Here is a 19,937-nt window from a genome sequence, read left to right on the forward strand (position 1 = left end):
CACTTTACAGAGGGCAGGCGGCGTGACAGCATCCTCCTCCTCCCCGTTGGGTACCGGCCGGCACCTCCACATTGTGGCAGCAGGGCTACTGCAGCGCAGCGCACCAGAGCGGAGCTGGAGGAGAGCAGAGGAGAGGAGAAGAGGAGGAGGACGGACTGTCTCCCCTCAGACAGGCAGGATTATATTCTGCAGTATCCCGTCGCTTCAACATGCCTCTGGGGAGTAAAAGACTCGCTGGGATTATTGCGCTGATCGGCTCGCTGCTGCTCGGCTCCGGTGGGACAGGTGTGGAAGGTGAGCGGCTCCGCGTGCGCTTCCTGGGAAGGGGAGAGGGCTGATGAGTGTGTTGTATGGGAAGGGACCCCAGAGTTTATTATTGCACTAAGACATCACTCAGATATCAGGGAATGGACTTACAATGGGAGGTAGGGGTTTGTTAATGTCACATAGAGCTGTAACTGAGAAGTTTAACTGTCCAGATAATGAAAAATCAGATTACTAAGAAAGACAAAAGAAGTCAAATTGAAAATAATTATTCTTTATCTACCAATTAATCAATGAAAGACGCAAAACACATAATTAATGATGTGTAATTAATTTCCATAATGAAATAGATATATAATAAAATACAAAATAACTCTATACTGAGGATAATTAGATTATAGAGATTATTTTAATTGTTGAATAATTTGCAGATTATTTTCCCATTAATTTATTAATCATGTGATCTCTAACTATCAGAAATCTGTGGGGGAACAAAGTCCAAGATGATACCTTAAAATGTACTGTCTTGTCAGACCAGCAATCCAAAAACCAGAGAAATTCAGTTAACACTGATATAAAACAGAGAAAAGCAGTAAATCTTCACATTCAAAAAACTGCAACTTTGTTAATTGTGCTTGACAAATTACTTAACTTGCTTTGCAAACAGTTTAATTAATGATCAACTAAAGTTTGATGTAAATTTATTTCGTAAGAGCTCTAACTTTTTTTTTTTTCCTCAGTAAAAATGTGTAAGAGGACACAAAAGAGAGAATTTACCGCTGCAGCTGCAAGTTGATTTGATCAGCAACCTGTTTCTCCAGTTTTGGGAAGCAGTTCTACAGCTCATGCAGTTTATTCTGTGAATTTAGTGAATTAAACAGTTGGCTGGCTCTGATCCGACCAGTGTGGGGGCTTGTTGTTGAAAGGGAGAACACGTCCTCCGGGGATTTACGGCTGTCAAGTTTTAAGAGATAGTGAATCCCACAAGTTGCGTTCTTATTTTAGCTTTTCCAGCATCTGATGTTTTCTCATGAGAGATAGAGAGAGCGAGAGAGACTGTGGTCTATCTGTGGAGATGTGGGGAAAGCTGCATGAGAGGATAGCCTACTACTGCTCCCTCTTCAGCTCCAGTTTTTAAATTTGGAAAAGGTTTTGGAGAAAATCCTAAAAAGTGGGTTCTTGGATAAGGGGGTGACTTAGAGAGAGACCACAAAAAAAGTTGCTTATCTGATGAGCCTCATGAGAGGGATGATTTTAAGGAAAGAGGGAATTTACCCTGCAACAAGTTAGATAGAAACATATATATGTTGTTGAGTCCCTGTGTGGGACTTATTTTCCTCTTGGGCAGTTTTAATGAATAGTTCCAGCAGCTGCTCAGCTGAAGTAGTGGCTCAGTAAAATCTGATGACCCTTCCTCCCCACTGTAATTACTGCACTCCCTTGGACTGATGATGTAAATAAGAGCAACCATTTTCCTGACATCCCTGTAGGGAGATTGACAAAAAAAAAAAAAAAAAAAAAACATCAGTAATAAGCCTGACACATTGTTAATTGGCAGAAAGAGATTCAAGTTGTTAAATAAACGGCTAAATGGAAGAATAGGTTGATGATGCTGCTTTGTGTGGAGGATAGAGAAGAAGGATGGGTGCATTGATAGTCGTGGTTTCTCAGCTTTATTGATTGTTTGGAAAGACTGTTGTTTTAAACAGAAAAGGGATGCATCGATACCATGGACTAAAACTGATCCAAATCCAGATAAAATAGGTACATTTGTCTGTGTTGGCTCAGAAACACCAATTTCCATGGAGCCAAAGGCAAAACCTGCAGTTTTACTGTATCACCTCACTGTGCTTCATATCTTTTGTGCTGCAGCGTACTGTATATCAGTCAGAGCCTTTATCGTCCACATAATGACCTGTCTTGTGTCTAGATTATGCTTCCTAAGCAATGAAAAGGCTTCAGCTCAGTAAAGAACTGTCACATCATTCATCATGTTTTGTACATGGAGGGCAGGAGGTTTCTGTCATTGTCACATTCGTCATCTTCAGCAGTCCTCTCGCTTTCTCTGTATGTCTCTCTCTCTTTCTCTCTCTCTCTCTCTCTCCTACACTCACACTCACACGTTTAAGCTGCCAGTACGGTTCATCACAAGCAGGCAGTTGAACATCTTTGAAAACTTGGTGGTGTCTCACGGGTTTCTTTCCAAAATGAAGTGAAACTGACAATCCGACATCCATAACCACTTCATGCAGCAGCTGTCCAAGCATGCTGAGGCGAGCGTGGCCATTTATGCCAATTATAAAAAAACTTTTGAATTTAGAAAATGTGTCCTATGAACTAGTTCTTCCAACATAACCTGGCTTTTAAGATCATCACTGATGTAATTCCAAAAGTTGAACCATCAGGAACTTTGAAAGTAACAGTAAAAACTGTGCACGTCAAGCATAGCAGCTGTTCTCCCTCTACTTGCTGTTGCTACCATGTTTGTATTGAAGCAATGGAGGCGGCTGCAACCACTCGCTGTCTGAAAGCAACTTTAAACTTATGCGCAGACAGACACTGACATCTCTTCCTGCCGTACAGAGGTGTGAGAAGCGCACACTTTCAGACAATGTACACATGAGAAGACACATTTGTGAGAATAATGAAAAGAGAGCTTGAAGGATATGCAGGGAGAAAGTTTTAAATTCTGTTAACCGTCCAACAAGCACCCTAACCCTTACTCAAACTGTACCAAAACCTAATTCTAAAGCTAATCCTAAAGCCAAGTCTAGACCATACACAGTTGTTCTAGTTTCCAGTTTCAGCTTCATTTATCTCAGCGCACAATGTATTTTACAGTGTTAAAAATGAAGACTAGGAGAGAGTATAAGGGGACAAAATGTAGGACAAATCCAGTAAAGCTTTATCTGGAAATGACTAAATAAGTTGTCAGCGCCTCCAAAAAGAACTTGTGAGCATTCCTAAGATTTAGGTTTACGTTTAGGTAACTAGGAGGAATTAATTCCCTTCAAGCTTAAAAGAAAGCAGTAGTGAGTTGGTTGGAGATGGCACAGCATCCAGTGTTGAGGTAACATGCATTGTCATTCCCTCCAACCTCTCTAAGTGGTTTTGTGGCAGTATAACAGAGTCACAGTACTGCTGCCTTTGTGAGCTAGAAATAAGTAATTATTTGCATGACTGTAAGAAGTCACTTATCAACAAAACATAAGTCTTTTTAAGCATCATCATCATCATCATAACCATTATTACCTTTACTAAAAATGCCTCTGGCAAACAATGAGTACCTTCTTCCTCTTTTTTCCTACCTTGAGCAGTGTACAGGTAGACACTTTTTTTTGGCATTTTTCTGAAACATTACAGAAAACACAATTCTGTCTTCATTTTGATTATTGCAGCAGCGGAAGCAGCAGGGTTGATTCAGGAGCGTTTCATCCCTCAGATGGTTGAGACTGGGCTGGATAGATGTGTTTGATTATTTAACTAGCTAAGGTTGAGAGGGGAGATCTTTACGGTGCTGTTATTTTCTCAGAGTGCTGGAAATTCATCTCCTCAAGTCCACAGCCAGACAGAGAATAAGTTGGTTAACAAAAAAAAAAAAAGAAAAAATACTGCGAGAGGAGTTGATTTAAATTTAGGCCTAGCTCCCTGCTTCATATGCGAGCAGCCTTGTCTCATCAGAATTTATTACTTTTCAGTGAGCTGGTGGTTTGCACTGAGAGTACATAAACCTCTGAATAAAATCAATTTGGTATGAATGTGTGAGACATTTTTTTTTTCGCCGCAAAACCCTGTTGTCCTTTATGCTTCATGAGACGATGGAGTCTTAGAGAACCAGCATGAGGAAAGAGCAAAGTAGCGGAGGATAAACTGGCCTTACTTCTCTTCTTTAGTATCATTTAAGAAAGTGTGCTGAGTAAAAGTGGAGTCATGAAAAGGTTCTGATTAAGTCAAGGTTACATAAAGATGGCAGCCGCTGGTGGTGTGTGCCTGGAGCTGCCAGTCTTGAATCTAGATTTATTAATCCAGGGACAAGTAGTTAAGCGATAAAAGTGACAGAGAACTGCAGTCCATCCATCTGCCTTTGTGACCTGTGGGATTTTGTGTTTGCCCAAGGCTGACTCCCCAGTGGATGTCTGCCTCCCTAAAAACAGACCCATTCATCAAATGGCCCTGTCATTATATCAGATGACTTGTTATCGGTCCAAGAATTGGCCACATTCTGCTGAGGTCACTATTCACTGTCACGCTCTGAAGCAACAGGAAGGTAGAAACTGTGAGCATCAGCTACTAGCCCGAACACACTGTGTACCCATGTAATGTGGAGTGATGTGTTTATGTATTGTAAGTTATTTGCCTGTGGCTACTAGTGCTTCAATATTTCAATCTATAGCAAAATTCTAAAACTATTAAAAAAACCCACACACAGCGAGGAATGTCTGTGGCGGGAAAAAAAAATCTCAGGGAATGCTAAGTTTTATTTTTCTGGTACATTTAGAGTAATTTAGAGTTTGTTTTTAAACTGTATATACTGTACATTCCATAACTTCAAAACTATTGTAAAAGATGATGAAAAAATTGCTGTGATTCTTATGGTTACTATGAAGGACAAAAAACAACGTTTAAAACCTACGAAAACAAATGTTTTTCTCATCAACTGAAAGATGACTAGCAGAGTAATAAGTGCTTGGCAGCAAAGCTGTTATGTTTTTTGCTTTGTTCTGTGGAGTATTCTCTCAAACTCGCATTCATTGTTTTTTTTGGCCAACAAGCTGGAAACACAGTATTGATTGATCACCTCATAAAAGGGGCAACATGTTAACAAGCAGTTGCCAATTTCCGCCTCTAACAGATATGGTGTAACATTAGCATTCATTTATCGTCATGTTTCTGGGCACATGGTGAATGTAAGTCCAATATTCACTCACTTTTAGCTCTGTTTTAGTCAGAACCAACTCCCAAGGGAAATATCGGTCTCTCCAGCTGTGAAATGGAGACTGTCCTCCCCTAAAAACAGACGCTTGACTGTTCAAGCAGCTTATTACCACCCATAGTTATGTTTTATTGTTAGGTGACCTCCAGTGGCAGAGTAATTATGATGAGAGCAAAGGAGGAAGTCAGGTGACTTAGTATAAACAGCGACAAATCCGACAGCCCTTTGACCCGAGAAACCACTTTGTTTTATTAAATATCATCACCAATGAAATGAATTACTTCACCCAAAGTGCTTAGGCCAGTGTATTTCTCCATATTCCCTTTTCCAAGAACAAAGAAAAACCACTTTTGATTGTTCATCGTTGAGGTTATCCAGCTGGTTTGAGACAGAAGAGAAAGAGAGAAAGAGAAACTTTAAAAATGAAACAGCGACAGAGAATTTAAAGAACACTGGGTTTCTATGAGTATGATGGCAGAAGAGAAAGAAAAAGATGAGGATATAGTCGAGGACTTGGTAGAAGAGGGAATGAGGAGTGTACAAAAAAAAAGACAAATAGAGGAGTTTGGGTCTCTGCCCTGTGTGGACATTCATTGTAGTTACCCACCGTCTTTAAGCCATGCATTGACACTCCCAACTCCTTCTCTCATTTCACCCATCACTGCATTTTCCTTTTGTGTGTGTGTGTGTGTGTGTTTGTGTGTGTGTGTGTGTGTGTGTGCGTGTGCGTGTGAGTGTGTGTGTGAGATGTCAGATTTGCTCGCCTGACTTCCTCACCTCACCTTCACACAGCTCCAGCTCTGTGGTGCACAGTAAGTTTCAGTAAAGTCCTGTTCCTCTGCATCGTAATCATACTTTCCTTCCAGTGGGCTGACATTATTATAACATGGTTTTTCAATGCATTTATGTTTTCTTATAAGACAATTCTGCTGTTTTCGTATAAGGAGATACTGGAGATATTGTTTCTTTCTCCATGACAGTTAAAACAGTCTGCGGGCAGAACTACATTCATAAGAAATGTGTCAGTACAATGGCAGTTTATTTTATTGATAAATATTTTTTAATCAGCTTAAGTTGTTAGGGCGTACCTGGGTCATAATGTCTCCTAACCACAGGATCAGTCCCTCAAATGTTATATCAAATAAATGAAAATAAATGTTGTTCTGTCATTCTGCTTCTCTGAAAATGACCTTAAAGTCCTGAAAACTGAAATCACGATTGCAAGGCAAAATGTGTTCATGTTTGTAGATTAGATAAGAAGGAGACTTAAGCGTTGTTCAGTCTGTAGCTCTTGTGCTGTGTAGCATGTTTCTTTCTGGCTCAGCATGACCATCCACTCTGCCTGTGATAGAAACTGCAGAACTGAAATTAGCCATAAGGAAACAAGTTCTGCCTCTACATAGACAAAGAACTACAGTTTTTTTGTTGTTGTTGTTGTTGTTGTTCTTTCTCTGTTATGTATTCCCATTTCAGAATGAATGATACCCACAATGCTGCTTAACACAGAAACAGGAATCTCCTGGGTAATGAAACAATGATATAGGTGAATGTTATGCCATAGAAAAGCTCTAACTATGAGTCACTAAACATTTTTTATGGGAAAAGTAATGGGACTTTAACTTCAGGAAGCAAAATAGCCTTTGTAACTCCTTTGCAGCTCGGTTTATTATAACATCAGTTTTATTTCATAGTTTTGGCCATACTTCCTATCAGATATAATAACATTGTACTCACCATGTTAAAGGTACCTTGTAGAGATGGTAGAGAGACTAGTTGTGCTGTGGAGCAAAATGTAGCCCTGTTTTGTTAGTCTCATGCACGCACAGGAGGGTGCACGCCACACAATGCAAGACCCATTTCTGTTAATTGTAGAGTAGCAATGTTCCAGCAAAGGCAGTGGAGAAGCAAACTGCTAAACATGAGGAACAAAAGACTTAAAACTGATAGAAATTTCAGGCAAAATTGCCAAAATAAGGCCCATAATGTAACAAACTAGAATTTTCTGTCAGAATTAATGCATGTATGTATGTATAGTAATGTATTGCTGCAGGGCTTGTGCTACTTGAAGGGATCAGTCTTTCCTATAGACATTATTACATGTCACAGCTTCCTCGTTCATTGCTACTCCCGTCCCAATCAATTAAACTGAAAATTAACAGCAGAATAGTTATTGCAAATAATTATAATACATATAATTACTTAACCTGCTGCTTTGACCTTCCCTGTAAACAGGGAAGTTTGTTTGTTAGCTTGAGGAGGGGAGTGCTACACAGTGGGAACAGGTAAGTAAGTGCCTCTTGAAATAAATGATAATTATAATCATTGGGATTCTTATTTATCTACTAATTCCAATCTGACCACCTCCTCTTTATAAAAAATAGCCTATGTACTGACACTGGACTTCTGCTCATCCCACACCAGACCTCATCCACTTAATACTCTTGGATCTTGTTTCTGTTGTTTTGCCCATCACCCCATTTTCTTTGAATAACATTTTACTTGTGGTACTATGCAAGCATTCAGGCAGGTTTTAAACAAGTCCAGTTTTATAATTATAACAAATCAGAAGGATGGTCCAAACCACAAAAAAGAAGACCCTGGTTGTAAAAGAAATCCTGTATTTTCCTTTTACAAGAAGCATCTATCAATGTGGGCTGTTATTTAGGATTTGAGAGCTGGTGAAGAGGCCTTTGGGAACTGAGTTGTTTTTCAGCTGCAGGATGTCACCCTGGGAGACTCTGTCCTTCACACAAATCCAGAAATATGACAAACTATAAAACAGGAGCATGTAGACATAGAATTTCAGTGTGAAACTTCAAATACAGAGGAACAGGAAACATTGCCTATAACAACTATTCATCGCTCAGATGTGTTCATGTTTTATTGTTTTACAGCATTTAATCAAAGTATTCAATGTGGGTGTTTTGACACAGATCAACAAAAAAGACCCTTTAATGTCAAAAACATGAATTACCAATTAAACAAATACCAAACCAACAAAATTTGCATTAGTTTGCATTAGTATTAACCCCCAGCACTGGTGTAGCCAGCTGGTTTTAGAAGTCATATAATTAGTAAAATGGAGATCACCTGTTTGTAGTCATGGGGTGTAAGATGATTGTAGCAGCACCTGAATCTGGAAGGTCCATCTTTTGGTGAGTCTGTGTTGTGGCCTCCACATCCACCATGAAGTCAAAGGAATACTCTGAACAACTCTGTGAAAAGGTAATTGAAAAGCACAAGTCAGGTGACGGTTGCAAGAAAATTTCCATGTCACTCAACGTCTCTTGGAGTTTAGTTGTTTAACTGAAGCTTAAACAAATGTGAATTTGGTCAGATATTTGAACTTGAAGTTAAATATATTCAAGTTGAAATGTATTTATTTGTAAAATTATTTTACATTTGTTCAAATTGTCAGGTATTTGTGGACTGGACAGTGTATTTGTGGACACCATAAAATTAACCACAAATTGTCAGACACGTTTGTAAATCTAGTTTTTACAAGCACTTGTTGCCATTATTGAGATAAAGTTCTCTCCATACACCAGGGGTATTGAAGGGATTCATGTGTTTGTGTGTGTGTAGAATATAATCAGGTCAAAGTTTATTGTTCTTAGTTTCTTGCTGTATGTTTGCGTTCAGCTGCTGAAATACATACCTCTGTTGTGAGCACAATGATTTTGACAAGTTCAGGGAATGAAGCTGCAGCCTAATTACAGTATATAACAAGATCACTGATAGCAAAGGGGGAAGTGGTGTGATGTTATCGAGCCATAAAGTCAGCAGAGGAAGGAGGTCAAGGTCGACAAAATGTCAAACCTTGACATGGGACTGACAGCAAACAGTGGTTTCTCTTAATTAGGACCACAATCATTCTTGCATCCTTCCTCTACTAAATGTTATTTTGTCATTTAAGTTGAAGGACTTCACAGTCCTGCACAAACCTTTTGTTTGTTGTCTTTCTGAAAATAAGGCACTGCTTTGCTTGATTATTTAAAAAAAAAAGTAAAGCAGTGCAGTCGTTCTAGAAACCTCAGGCCTCCTCCAACCAAAGGGAAAATCAACCCTAAAAGTTGTAGAGGCAAAAAAAGATTAATTTCCTTTTTTTTTTTTTTTAACAAAGTGACTTAACATGCTCTCAGTGAGAATGTCTGCAAAGAAGAGGATGCCATTCAATTTCTTGTTCCTATTTTGAAATGCAGATATGATCCATTAATGATATGCTCATCACACACGCCACATGTCTCCTCTTGGGTCCATTAGTAGAAGTGATGTAACCTGCAGCAATTGTCCCACATCTGCATAAGACTGAAATATTTCATTGTGAGTGATTTTGAATTTTTTATTTATTTATTTACCTTTTTTTTTTTTTTTTTTTGTGATTTCTAATGTGCATTCATTTTTTTACTGCTTGTTTCAGCACTCAGCGTGTGTGCTGCTGTGATGAGGGTGAAACCTCACAGACTTCAGATAAATGTTTTTAATTGCTGCTTTGTTGCAGTGCAATTTTCTTTTGATCATTTAATTTTGCTGATTAGGTCTGCCTCCCGTGGAGCCACATATTAATGCAGTTAGCAAGAAAGAAAATTACAGCATTGTTTTCATACCGTTTCACAGAGGAAAACGCAGTTAATTATGTTGCAGAGAACGCTTTATGTACGACTGTACTCTAATGTAATTTTCTGATGAGGGACGTCTGAGATGGTGAGAGTCAGCAGAATTACCGGCCTGCCTGGGGTGTCACCAACACACAGACTGATGAAGGGCTGGAAATGAGGAACAAACATTTCTCTTGCTGTTAGCAGTCAGCCCAGCAGCAGAGCGTCTTAGTTAAGTGTTCAGACTGTCAGGTTCCAGTCTGCAGCCAAAGCAGGCACAGGATTCACAGCAGTCCCAGCCAAACGGCTTTAACTGGCAAACTATTAGTTTGACATACACAACCACGAAAATAGTGATGATTATGGATGACTCCACAAAATACTTATAGTTGACAACTTTCAGAGTTGAGAAGAAAAGTGCAAAGTTGCAAACAGAGAAGTGAAGTTACTTATTAAGACTTTGGGAAACTAGCCATCAATCACAGCTCTCCTGTAGTTTAATGTGAACATAATTTGGTCTGTTTTTAACGGAGAAAGCTATAACTTTGAGAAGCATTTGTTTAGAAACAAGACTACGTCTACAGCCATGCTAGAGCCTCTGTGAAGCTGTATTGCGTATTATAAAGAAACTGAATTTTTGGCAATGTTCGTCAGTCCACCAGTTTTGTCCAAACTATCTAAACTAATTTTGGATGGACTGCCGTGAAATTTTGTGGAGACATTCATGGTACCCAGAGGATGAATCCTAATGACTTTGATGATTGCCTGACATTTTCTCTTGTAGCACCATGAGGCTGACTTTTGTGGTTCTGAAATGTCAAAACCTTAACAGTGCTATGAGATGTGCATGGCAGTATTCATTAGTTTTGTTTGTGTGTGTGAATGGTATGAGCAGACAGTTCAATATATTAATGTTTTGTCAATTGTGATAAAAACATTAACAACTGACAATTTGAATGCAGTGACTTGCTTAGCGAGACACACTGACACACAGAGATGACAAGACTTTGCGTACAAAACAAAATGACAGTGTGAGGTTACACTTCACGTGTGACATGTCACACAGATATCTCATCCTCATCTGTCCCAACATAGTGGTATGCAAGAGACACATTTCCTGGATGATTTATTTCTCCTTAAAACTACCTAATATACAGTTTTACAGATGACAAAGCGATTTTTTTTACTCAAATCAGAATAGGCTATAGGATATCATCTTGAGTAGAAGGGCATAGAAAGGGTGACTTTTGACATTTTAAATGTCTGCTCTCCACTTCTCTGTGGTCACATCCTTCACTCTTGTTTGTTAAGACACATGAGAGCAGACAGAATTGATTTGGATTTGGTTGTAGGTGGCCTTTCAGCATCTCAAAAACCTAGAGATTACAGCTTTGATGATGCTAATCCAGATTTGAGATTTCTAATAAAAAAGAGCGGTGACTGTCTAAAAAATGTCTTATTGTTTCTATCCATTATAATGAAACATAAATCTGATTCCAAATCTTTAGGGATAGATTTCCAGGTGCAAGTGAAAAATCTGAGTTTGAATTTTGTTTTTAGAAATTATTTATGTTGTTTAAAAGGAAAAAGTTAATTTCTCCTCAAAGTTAGAAAAATTGTTTAGTGTTGATGGAGATTTGTGCTCTTGTGCACCTTTTAGTTTCCAGCACACTTTCTACAGTGTATAAAGCAGATAAACCTTCGTCTACAGGCACCTCTTTGGTACAGGGTGAGAAGTTTGTAAAGACACACAGAAAACAAGCACAGATGTTTTCCACTCTGCAATGGCTGTTAGTGCTGGAGCACAAACAAGTATTGCAGTGCTTCATTACCCTGCTTACTGTGAGGGAGGGAGACTGATCAACAAGTTGACTCTGACTGTCTGGGACATTTATACTCTGCTGAACTCTTTTACCTTCAGATTTTGAAGTGCCGGATGGTACTCATCAGTATTCAGCGACTCTGGATCTGTTATTGTCTCTCTGGGCACAAAGTTATTTCAGTGAAATAATAAACCGGATGATATTCTGCAGGTGGATGGCCTTTTTGTCTCTGTTTTTGTCTCTCACTCTCTCTGGTGTGTTATAGGCATGTGCCTCATGCCCAAAACAAACCAACCACATTGTTGTCACTGAGGCAAGGAAATAGAGAGGAGAGGCATTTCTAACTAAAATCTGCTCTTGGTATCTGATAATAATGAATTGTGAGAAAAATGCTTAACTGAGGGTTCACTTACTTGGCTATTCACAAGGCTTTTGGGATGAGGCCCAAGTAAGCATTCAACAGCAAGTGGATCTTTGACCCCCTGCTCAGTTGGTGCTCTTACTCTTTAGGGACATTAGTGTCTTTAGGGTGTGAAGTTGAGATCTTTAGGTGTTAAATGGTTTGTGATAATACTGAATTATAGCACAGCATTAATTATAATACAGTCTTGTACATGTAGCTCTTGGTTCTGTGTTGAGAGCATATGTGCTTGTATTACTGTATATCCCAAAAAAAACAAAAACAAAACAACAACACACCTATCTACAGTACACTCACTTAGAAGTGTTAGGTTTAAAAAAGGTTGAGTTAGTTTAGGTTATTACGTGTAGCCATGTGTGTCCTGGTCAGTGGCTGGCAATACAAGCCTGAGCTTTCTGTATTTGTGCACCACCCCTCCCCCCCAACACAGTCACATGTCACAGCTCGTCAGAGGAAAATCAGCCTCACCTGTTCAAACACCTCTGCAGTTTTGACCAAGGCCATGCTCTCACAACACATTATTCTCTGAGGTTTTGCAGAGCTCATTTCACCTCTGTAAACAAATTCAACTCTATAGCATTAGGATGGCATTGGAATTCACCAGTATCTTCACAGGTTTCTTTCTTTAGACAGAACTGGGGTGGAAAAATTTAGGTTTGATGCATTTTTGTATTTAGTGCTCTGAGATGCATATAGTCCATTAAAAGAAGTCACACCGACTCAGAAGCGTCTTGTTGGATAAAATTTTGTGAGCTTATCATCTCTAAAGATAGAAGTTGTTTGAGCAGCCATATCTGGACACAGCAGACCTGTCAAGCTTTGGACTTCTCCACATGTTGAGGTGAATTGTACAGGGATGTCATGCATTTGAAGACTTTGAAGAGTGCTGTTTTTTTAGCATTAGTTTAGCATTTGTTGCTTTCCTTTTTCTTGTAAAATTAAAAGCATTTTATTTAAAAATACATACCATAAAACATCTGTACTAGTTTTGCAAGTACATTCAGCATCCAAACATTATGTTAGACTGAAATAACAAGTCTAATCTTATATTTTTCCTTATCATTCTTATAATACTAAGGCTAACTGGCTCTGTTCTGCTCTGCCAACATGAACAGTGCTTTTTATTTTCGTTTCATTTACGCTCATTCTCTTAGCACAATATGCATCTGTGCATAATGTATTTTATACCTTTTTAGGTGGCTGTTGTTTTAAAACAGATGGAAAGATTTAAAAGTTGAGCAGGAGGCTGTTTTTAACCGTCTCATGGCGCTAATGTTAGCTTAATTAGCTACCTAGCAATAGCTACCTAGCAATTAGCTACCTAGCAATAGCAATAGAATCTGCTTGCTGTGGTAAATCTTTATTCATTATCACTGTTAACTAGGAGAAATGCAAAAATGGAAATCTTTACAGGCTTGTAGCAATGGTAAGTAAGCAGGGTAGGACTCACTGCACACACTGCATTTTACAGAAATAGGAAATGCACTTTGCCTTTTTAGATATGGGAATATCATGTGTGATCTTTCATCATCAGTAGCCCCATTTTAGCACCTACATATGAATGTCATTAAAAGACACATCAGGGGTGAACAGAAGAGTATTTAGTGAGAGATGATAACAAAAATATTATTGTGCAGTACCACAGTTTCAAACCAAGAGTTTCCTTCAGATTCTCATTTGAAGTTGCTGTAAATGACCTGAATTGCCTACAGCAGAGAGGAGAGGAGTTAGACAGAGTTAGACCTAGGTGAATATGACAGGCTATCCAAAACTGTCAACAGTCTGTGGTTTATTGTCTCAGGTAATGAAAATCCCTCTGTGCTTGAAATGAAGTACAGTAGTGTTGACAAAGTAATCTCAGCTGAAGCTTTGTGATTGTGAATAATCTGAACTTGTTGACTTCTCAGTGGTGGAAAACATAAATTGAAAAAGTAGGTTTTAAACTACACTTACAGATTTATAAACCGCCAGACATTTTGTAATTAGTTAATCAGGTAATTTGGTTAGTGCTTCCCTCTGATTTGGTCACAGCTTCTGTTTGTGAACTGCTTTTGTCACAGGGAGAACAGCAGCTCTCAATTCAATTTCTTGCTTTCAGTAACACAGTTGCTGGCTGACACAGATCTTCAGTTGGGGTCTTCTGCTGGACAGGTGGAAACCCAGTAATCATGTTCAATATCCCATTCTGTATTTTTGTAGTTTTTCAATTATCAAATGTCTTTGTGTGATTCTCTGTGTGGTCTGTGTGTCATTGAAAGAAAAATGTATTTGAAAGTTAGAGTGAAAAAAACACAATTGCGAAGGACACTTAATGCTTTTGTGTTTGTACAGTCTCTGGCTTGCAGCCTCCCAAACCTTAACTGCTGTGACTGCCTAAACATAACCATATAAGCGTAATAAGTGCTATATCACTGGCTGTATCAGCATTTAAACAGAGTGATGACAGAAAAGGTGTTTTTAAGATGTGCATACTGGCTGTTTTGGAAAAGCTCTGTGGAAAAACTCAGATTTAGTCTGGACATAGCAATGTGGACATATTAAGAGTGAAGTCTCAAATCTAAAGTTAGATTCAGGTCTTGGACAAATCATCTTATGAAACATTTATCATCTGATGATGTTGCATTTAGGAAACAGTGAGCCAGTAACTACAAATGTATACAACCAACAAGTGTACATAATAACTTTATGTTCCTTTTTTTAAAAGCCAAGCCATGATCTTGAAGGGTTATGCGTGTCACCTAATGCAACTGTACGGCACTTGTTCTTGTTTGTAATAGTTTTTTGGATGAAAATGCAGTATTGTTTTGCGGATACATCAGCTATAGTATACTATAAGAATGTGGCTAAACAGAAAAATACTTGTTGGCAGAGTGTTTTCCTTTAAAACCTCATTAAGTAATTTGTTTATATATTTAACTCTGATTCTAGTACATCCCTGTAATAAGTATAAAACAGGAAAATACTGAACACTGTGACCATAATGCTCTGTTTCTACAGGTCCCCAGCATAAGGACCGTTGTCATGGTATTGATGCATCACAGTAATGGGTGTACATATATCAAAGTCTGCTATAAGCTCAAGATATGTACTAAAATCCTTTAATACAGTGCAACAGTGATATCCTTTTAAAGATATTTGCTGTTCAGGAGTCACTGATTCAGAACTCCTCAACTCCTCAACTTAGAATTTCATTTCTTGTCCTAGACGTTCATAAACATTAAGGTGTTTGAGGTATGAAAGGGTCTCCACTGACATGTCTGTTTCCTTTTCCTCTGGAGCTAAGCTCACTTTTTCCTTCAACTGCTCCTGTTACCCATCCCAAACTACAGTCAATTCAAGAAAACTTCAAGTTTAACCTTTTAATTAGAAGAAAATATCCATATTTTCTTCAGTCTGCTTTTCACCAACATTGCAGCAAGACATCACACTATCACATACTTGTGTTTAGGTTCCATAAAATGCACAAGATTCTGAAACTTATCCTTATCCTTGTCTTCTTTGCTTTGTGAACAGAGGCATGTGACAGCCCACTGGTGTCCAGTTTGCCATCATCATCCTTTAGAAGCTCCTCCCAGCTGTCAAGCAGCCACGGACCAGTCTTTGCTAAGGTCAACAGGAGAGAAGGTGAGGAATCATCACTTTTTTTGTACCATTATCACCTTAAATGTTTCACAACTTGCAATGACAGCACATTTCAAGACAGATTTATACCTAGAACATTGTCATAGGTAATAGCTGATTGGCGTTCTGGTCCATGTATTGACTGTGGTGCATGACTAGGCTTCATTTATTCTGAACTTTTCACACAGGGACACCCAAATGTTTTAACTTTCTGATTTTTAGTGACTTTATTACCTAGAATCCATTGCCTAGACTGCTCCCATCATATATATATATATATATATATATATATATATATATATATATATATATATATATATATAATTATTAATTAAAGGTTAGAGACTTTTTAGTAATGTCAAAAATGGATGTCCCCTATATTAAAGACTCAAGTAATGTGTAAACTTGAGTAGGAAAGGTGCATAAATGCTGTGGTTGTGTCCAAAGACTGTTCTCCGCTGGTGGAGTTTATAGTAATGAAGTGACCATAGTGTATTTCGAGGGAGTTCACCGTTACTGTAGCAGTCTAGTGCAAGAACAGTACAGCAGCATCAGTACAAGCAGCATCAGAGATCAACAAACACCACATCCTGTCAAATTTTTCATCATCGCTGGTGACTTCAATCATGCAAATTTAAAAACTGTTGTGCCGAAAATCCAATAGCATCCTAACATTAGTAGCATGCTAACCGACAGAACATTACTTTAAGTTGCACATGGCAATTAGTAGGTGTAAATATTTGGTAACACCTCATCTCTGAGTAGTAGCCAGTTTGTGTGGTGCCTCTCGTTTCAATGTAGTGATGTGTAAAACTTAGTGCTTAGTAACACTTGCATTATTACTAAGATAGCGTTAAACTTATGAACAGCTGAAAATTGTGTTTCTTTAATCTACATAGTTCTTAAGAAGTGGTGGAAACACAAACATGGATGGTGTCATATTTCCTGGAACTATTTGTGCAAAAGGGCAAAATAGAAGAGATTTCTTTTAGGTCAAGCTCTCTGGTTAACTCCCTCCTCTACCCTTTTCCCTTACAGCAGTGACCTTTTCCATTTTCCATAGTTGTGTTTGAAAGCAGACTATCCATAAAAAGTTTTTTTCTTGTGCAGCTTTAAATTTTAGGCACTTGGTCAGTTGTTGGCATGAGCTGTCAAGAAGCAGCTTCAGGCCAGTGAAATGTTGGGAACAGACCAAGAATTGAACCATAGAACAACTGATGTCCCTTGACTGTAGAGTATCTCCCACTTTTTACTGAGTCTCCTGTTCTGTGGGCAGCAGTGGTGCATTTTCTTCTTAGTGAAGGAAAGAGTCTTTGCCTCTCTACAGGAGGCTGAGCACAAAACATCAAAGGGAAACCTCGGCTGGGTTCACATAGTCTGAGATATACCTATTTGGTTGCTGGGGATAGGAAGAGGGAGACAGAGACAGAAAAGATAAGTATGTTGGTAGGTAGACAGATAGGACAGCGGTTACTATGTACAGAAATGCATTGGAATTATATTAGACTATACATCAAAAACTCTCCACAGGGCCATCTGCCCTCAGTTGGGGCATAAATCTGAGTTGTGATTCACTAACCACAATAAAAATTCAAGAGGGAGCTCTCTACTGGATGCTGATGCAGGGCTTTATGAAGGGCTATCATGGGTTGTTTTGGAGGTTTGCAGATTTCTCCATTTTACAGAGCTCAGTTGCTGACTGTGGTGCCAGAGCAGAGAATCATCAGGGAGTCTGGGATTTCTTTCTCTTTTGCTCCTACTGTAAGAATAATTTGACCAACTCTGAGACAAATTGAAGATAAGCCGGCTGAATGCTGTTTTCTGGGTGAGTTTGATTGTGAAGGCTGTGCAGTTTTTTTTTCCTGTAAACACATTCCATCACATTGTGGGAAATTAATATGAGATAGAAATTGTTGTCCTCATTTCTTGGCTTTGTAAGCACTGCTAAAACACAAAGCCAGTCACAGAGCTGGGCCATTTCCTGCAGGCTTTAGCATATGCAGTATTATGAGCATATAGTGTGTCTTTGTGCAGTGTATTAATTCAGTCAGGAAAGGCCAGAAAGGATTTTCTTAGAAACCAGAAAGGATCTGCATTATGTGTCAAATATGTATGATGTATAGAGAAACTACAGAAAAAGCATCCTTTTGTTTTGCATCTGATTTTCTCAGAATTCTGCATCAGTGACTCTTGTCCACCTAGTATTTACCAGGAGAAGGCATCACTGACTGGGAAAAGTAAAACTAAAGAACAGTGCTAGTCAAAATGTCCTGTCCATCACAAAGTAATTACAACAAACTCAAAAAAAATCTTTATCAGAGGCCAAGTTGCCAGCTGGGATGTCGAGGTTACAAAACTCCCACATGCCTCCTTGGCCCTTGCTGCTGCCAGTTAGTCCCATCTTGACTGGCCAGCCCATATGGGGGCTGGCACTGGAAGACTGTTCACACATGGTGGCCAGTTAATCCCATTTAGGCATCAGGGTGCTGCCTCCACTTAAAGTGTTCTGTATACATACTGCTGCATGACTGCATCATGAATGGGGCCAACAGCAATGGGAGGAAGCAGTGGCCCTGCACTGGTGCAAAGTGGACAATTAATTAAATTGGGAAATGCCTTGGCACTGACAGTCAGTCCTCCCTATATCCTGTTGAAGTCCAAAAAAGATCAGGGAGAGGCCAGAGACAGGGGCCTTGACACAGAATTCAGCAAGGGCCCTCAAGCAGACGACTGTGGTCCAGAGGCCAACGAGACATAAGCTCAAAGCTGATGGCAACAGTCGTCATCAGCACAGGAAATAAGAGCTTGCTGATGTAAACTACCCTGCTGGAGAGAAGTAAGACCAGTCCAAGCTGAGCAACTGTATACTACAGTAATTGCATCCTATTAAAAGCAGCTTGTAAGAAGAATAAAAAAAAGCTTCCATTGTTGCCCCACATGAGTTTAATCGGCATTCTGAGCCACCAAGTCAATAAGAGAAGATTAAACTTATCACACCCAAAATTTCATCAGAATTGATGGAGTATGGTGTTGAGGACAGGAATTTTAAAAAAGTGAATTCATAACATCAAGTAGGATCGGTTTGATGGCCTCTGTCCTGTCCTCAGCACAGCAGTCACATCCTCATTGTCTTAACTATGTCAATCCTTAAAATACAAAATAATGAGGCTAGCCATGCTAAAAATCTCCTGTAAAATGGCAACCTGGTTTTCAAGCACAAAAGGCACAGGCTATGAACACAGCATAATAGATTAGCAGCAGGCGCTCTTTACAGAAGCTGAACAGTGCCTCTGCAAACCTTCAGTATAAGGTCTTCAGTAGCATCTTTTTTTTTTCTCCAACTAGGCAACGTATTTTTATCCACTCTACTGATCTACTCCAACTTAAGAGACCTCTGGAGGTCTCTTAAATTTAAGAGCAGTTTTAAGGCAGAAACGTTTGATAAATAGTTTTTATTATTTGTGAGTAGGAGTAAAAATGAAGGACTTTCATCTTGCACTTAAGTTGAAAATTATACTTTAAGGAGTTTGATCAATATGAGCACTCGTGTGGGAATAAGCAAGATGACACCCAAAACAGGACTGCAGCACTGGAAATAGTCATAGTTCTGCCATTGTTATGGGCAAAATCTACCAGTCCTCACAATCTATCTTGTGATTTGCTGTGTGTGTTCCAAGACACTCGAAAAGTTGGGGGTCAGAATCTACATTTGGTGAGCCATTATCCAACTAAGTCACTCAACATAATCCCTGATTGTGTTGTCACTGATATGCAGCAAAATAAAAGTAGTGGTTATTCCCCACAGGGTTGATTAGACCCACTACTGTCTGCATATTTATGTGTAAATTTACCCATGCAGAAATATAGAAAAGAGTGGTTGAATTCTGTAGTGGCCTGTGTGACACGGTGTGCTGTGTTTGTTACAGCTCGCACACAGATCTCAATAGAAGCTTGATAGCGCACAGTCTGACATCAAGCGAGGATGAAAAGCCCTAGTAGTCTGGTGACTGGATATGACAAAGCAGAAGTTGTTAGGTGGTTAACTGTCCCTACTTCTGTCCCTAATCCTGCCCCTTGCACATTCTCATATCCCCAAAACTTTTGACTTTTTTTTTTTTGTCTTAAAAATTTCTCCCTTCTATCTTGAGTATGACCTTTCCTCTTTCTTTTCATCATTTATTACTTCCTTTTTATACTATTCCCTGGCACTGTCTTGTTGTGTTTCTTGTAGACTGTGGTCTGTTGTAATAATAATTTTAACTTAGTCCCTTTTGGGC

At 39.0% G+C, this 19,937-nt stretch overlaps 1 protein-coding gene across 1 annotated transcript in view; it reads left to right on the top strand.

The window, feature by feature from the left end:
• The first annotated feature begins 209 nt into the window (after positions 1-209).
• The window catches only part of LOC121183380 (contactin-associated protein-like 4), an 88,536-nt gene continuing 68,808 nt past the window's right edge, over positions 210-19,937 (top strand). The window contains exons 1-2 of the mRNA XM_041040427.1: positions 210-294; positions 15,553-15,663. Coding sequence (XP_040896361.1) covers positions 210-294; positions 15,553-15,663 — 196 coding nt within the window. The remainder of the gene's footprint in view (positions 295-15,552; positions 15,664-19,937) is intronic.

This window comes from Toxotes jaculatrix, chromosome 6 (assembly GCF_017976425.1).
Source record: "Toxotes jaculatrix isolate fToxJac2 chromosome 6, fToxJac2.pri, whole genome shotgun sequence".
Taxonomy (NCBI): Eukaryota; Metazoa; Chordata; class Actinopteri; family Toxotidae; genus Toxotes; species Toxotes jaculatrix.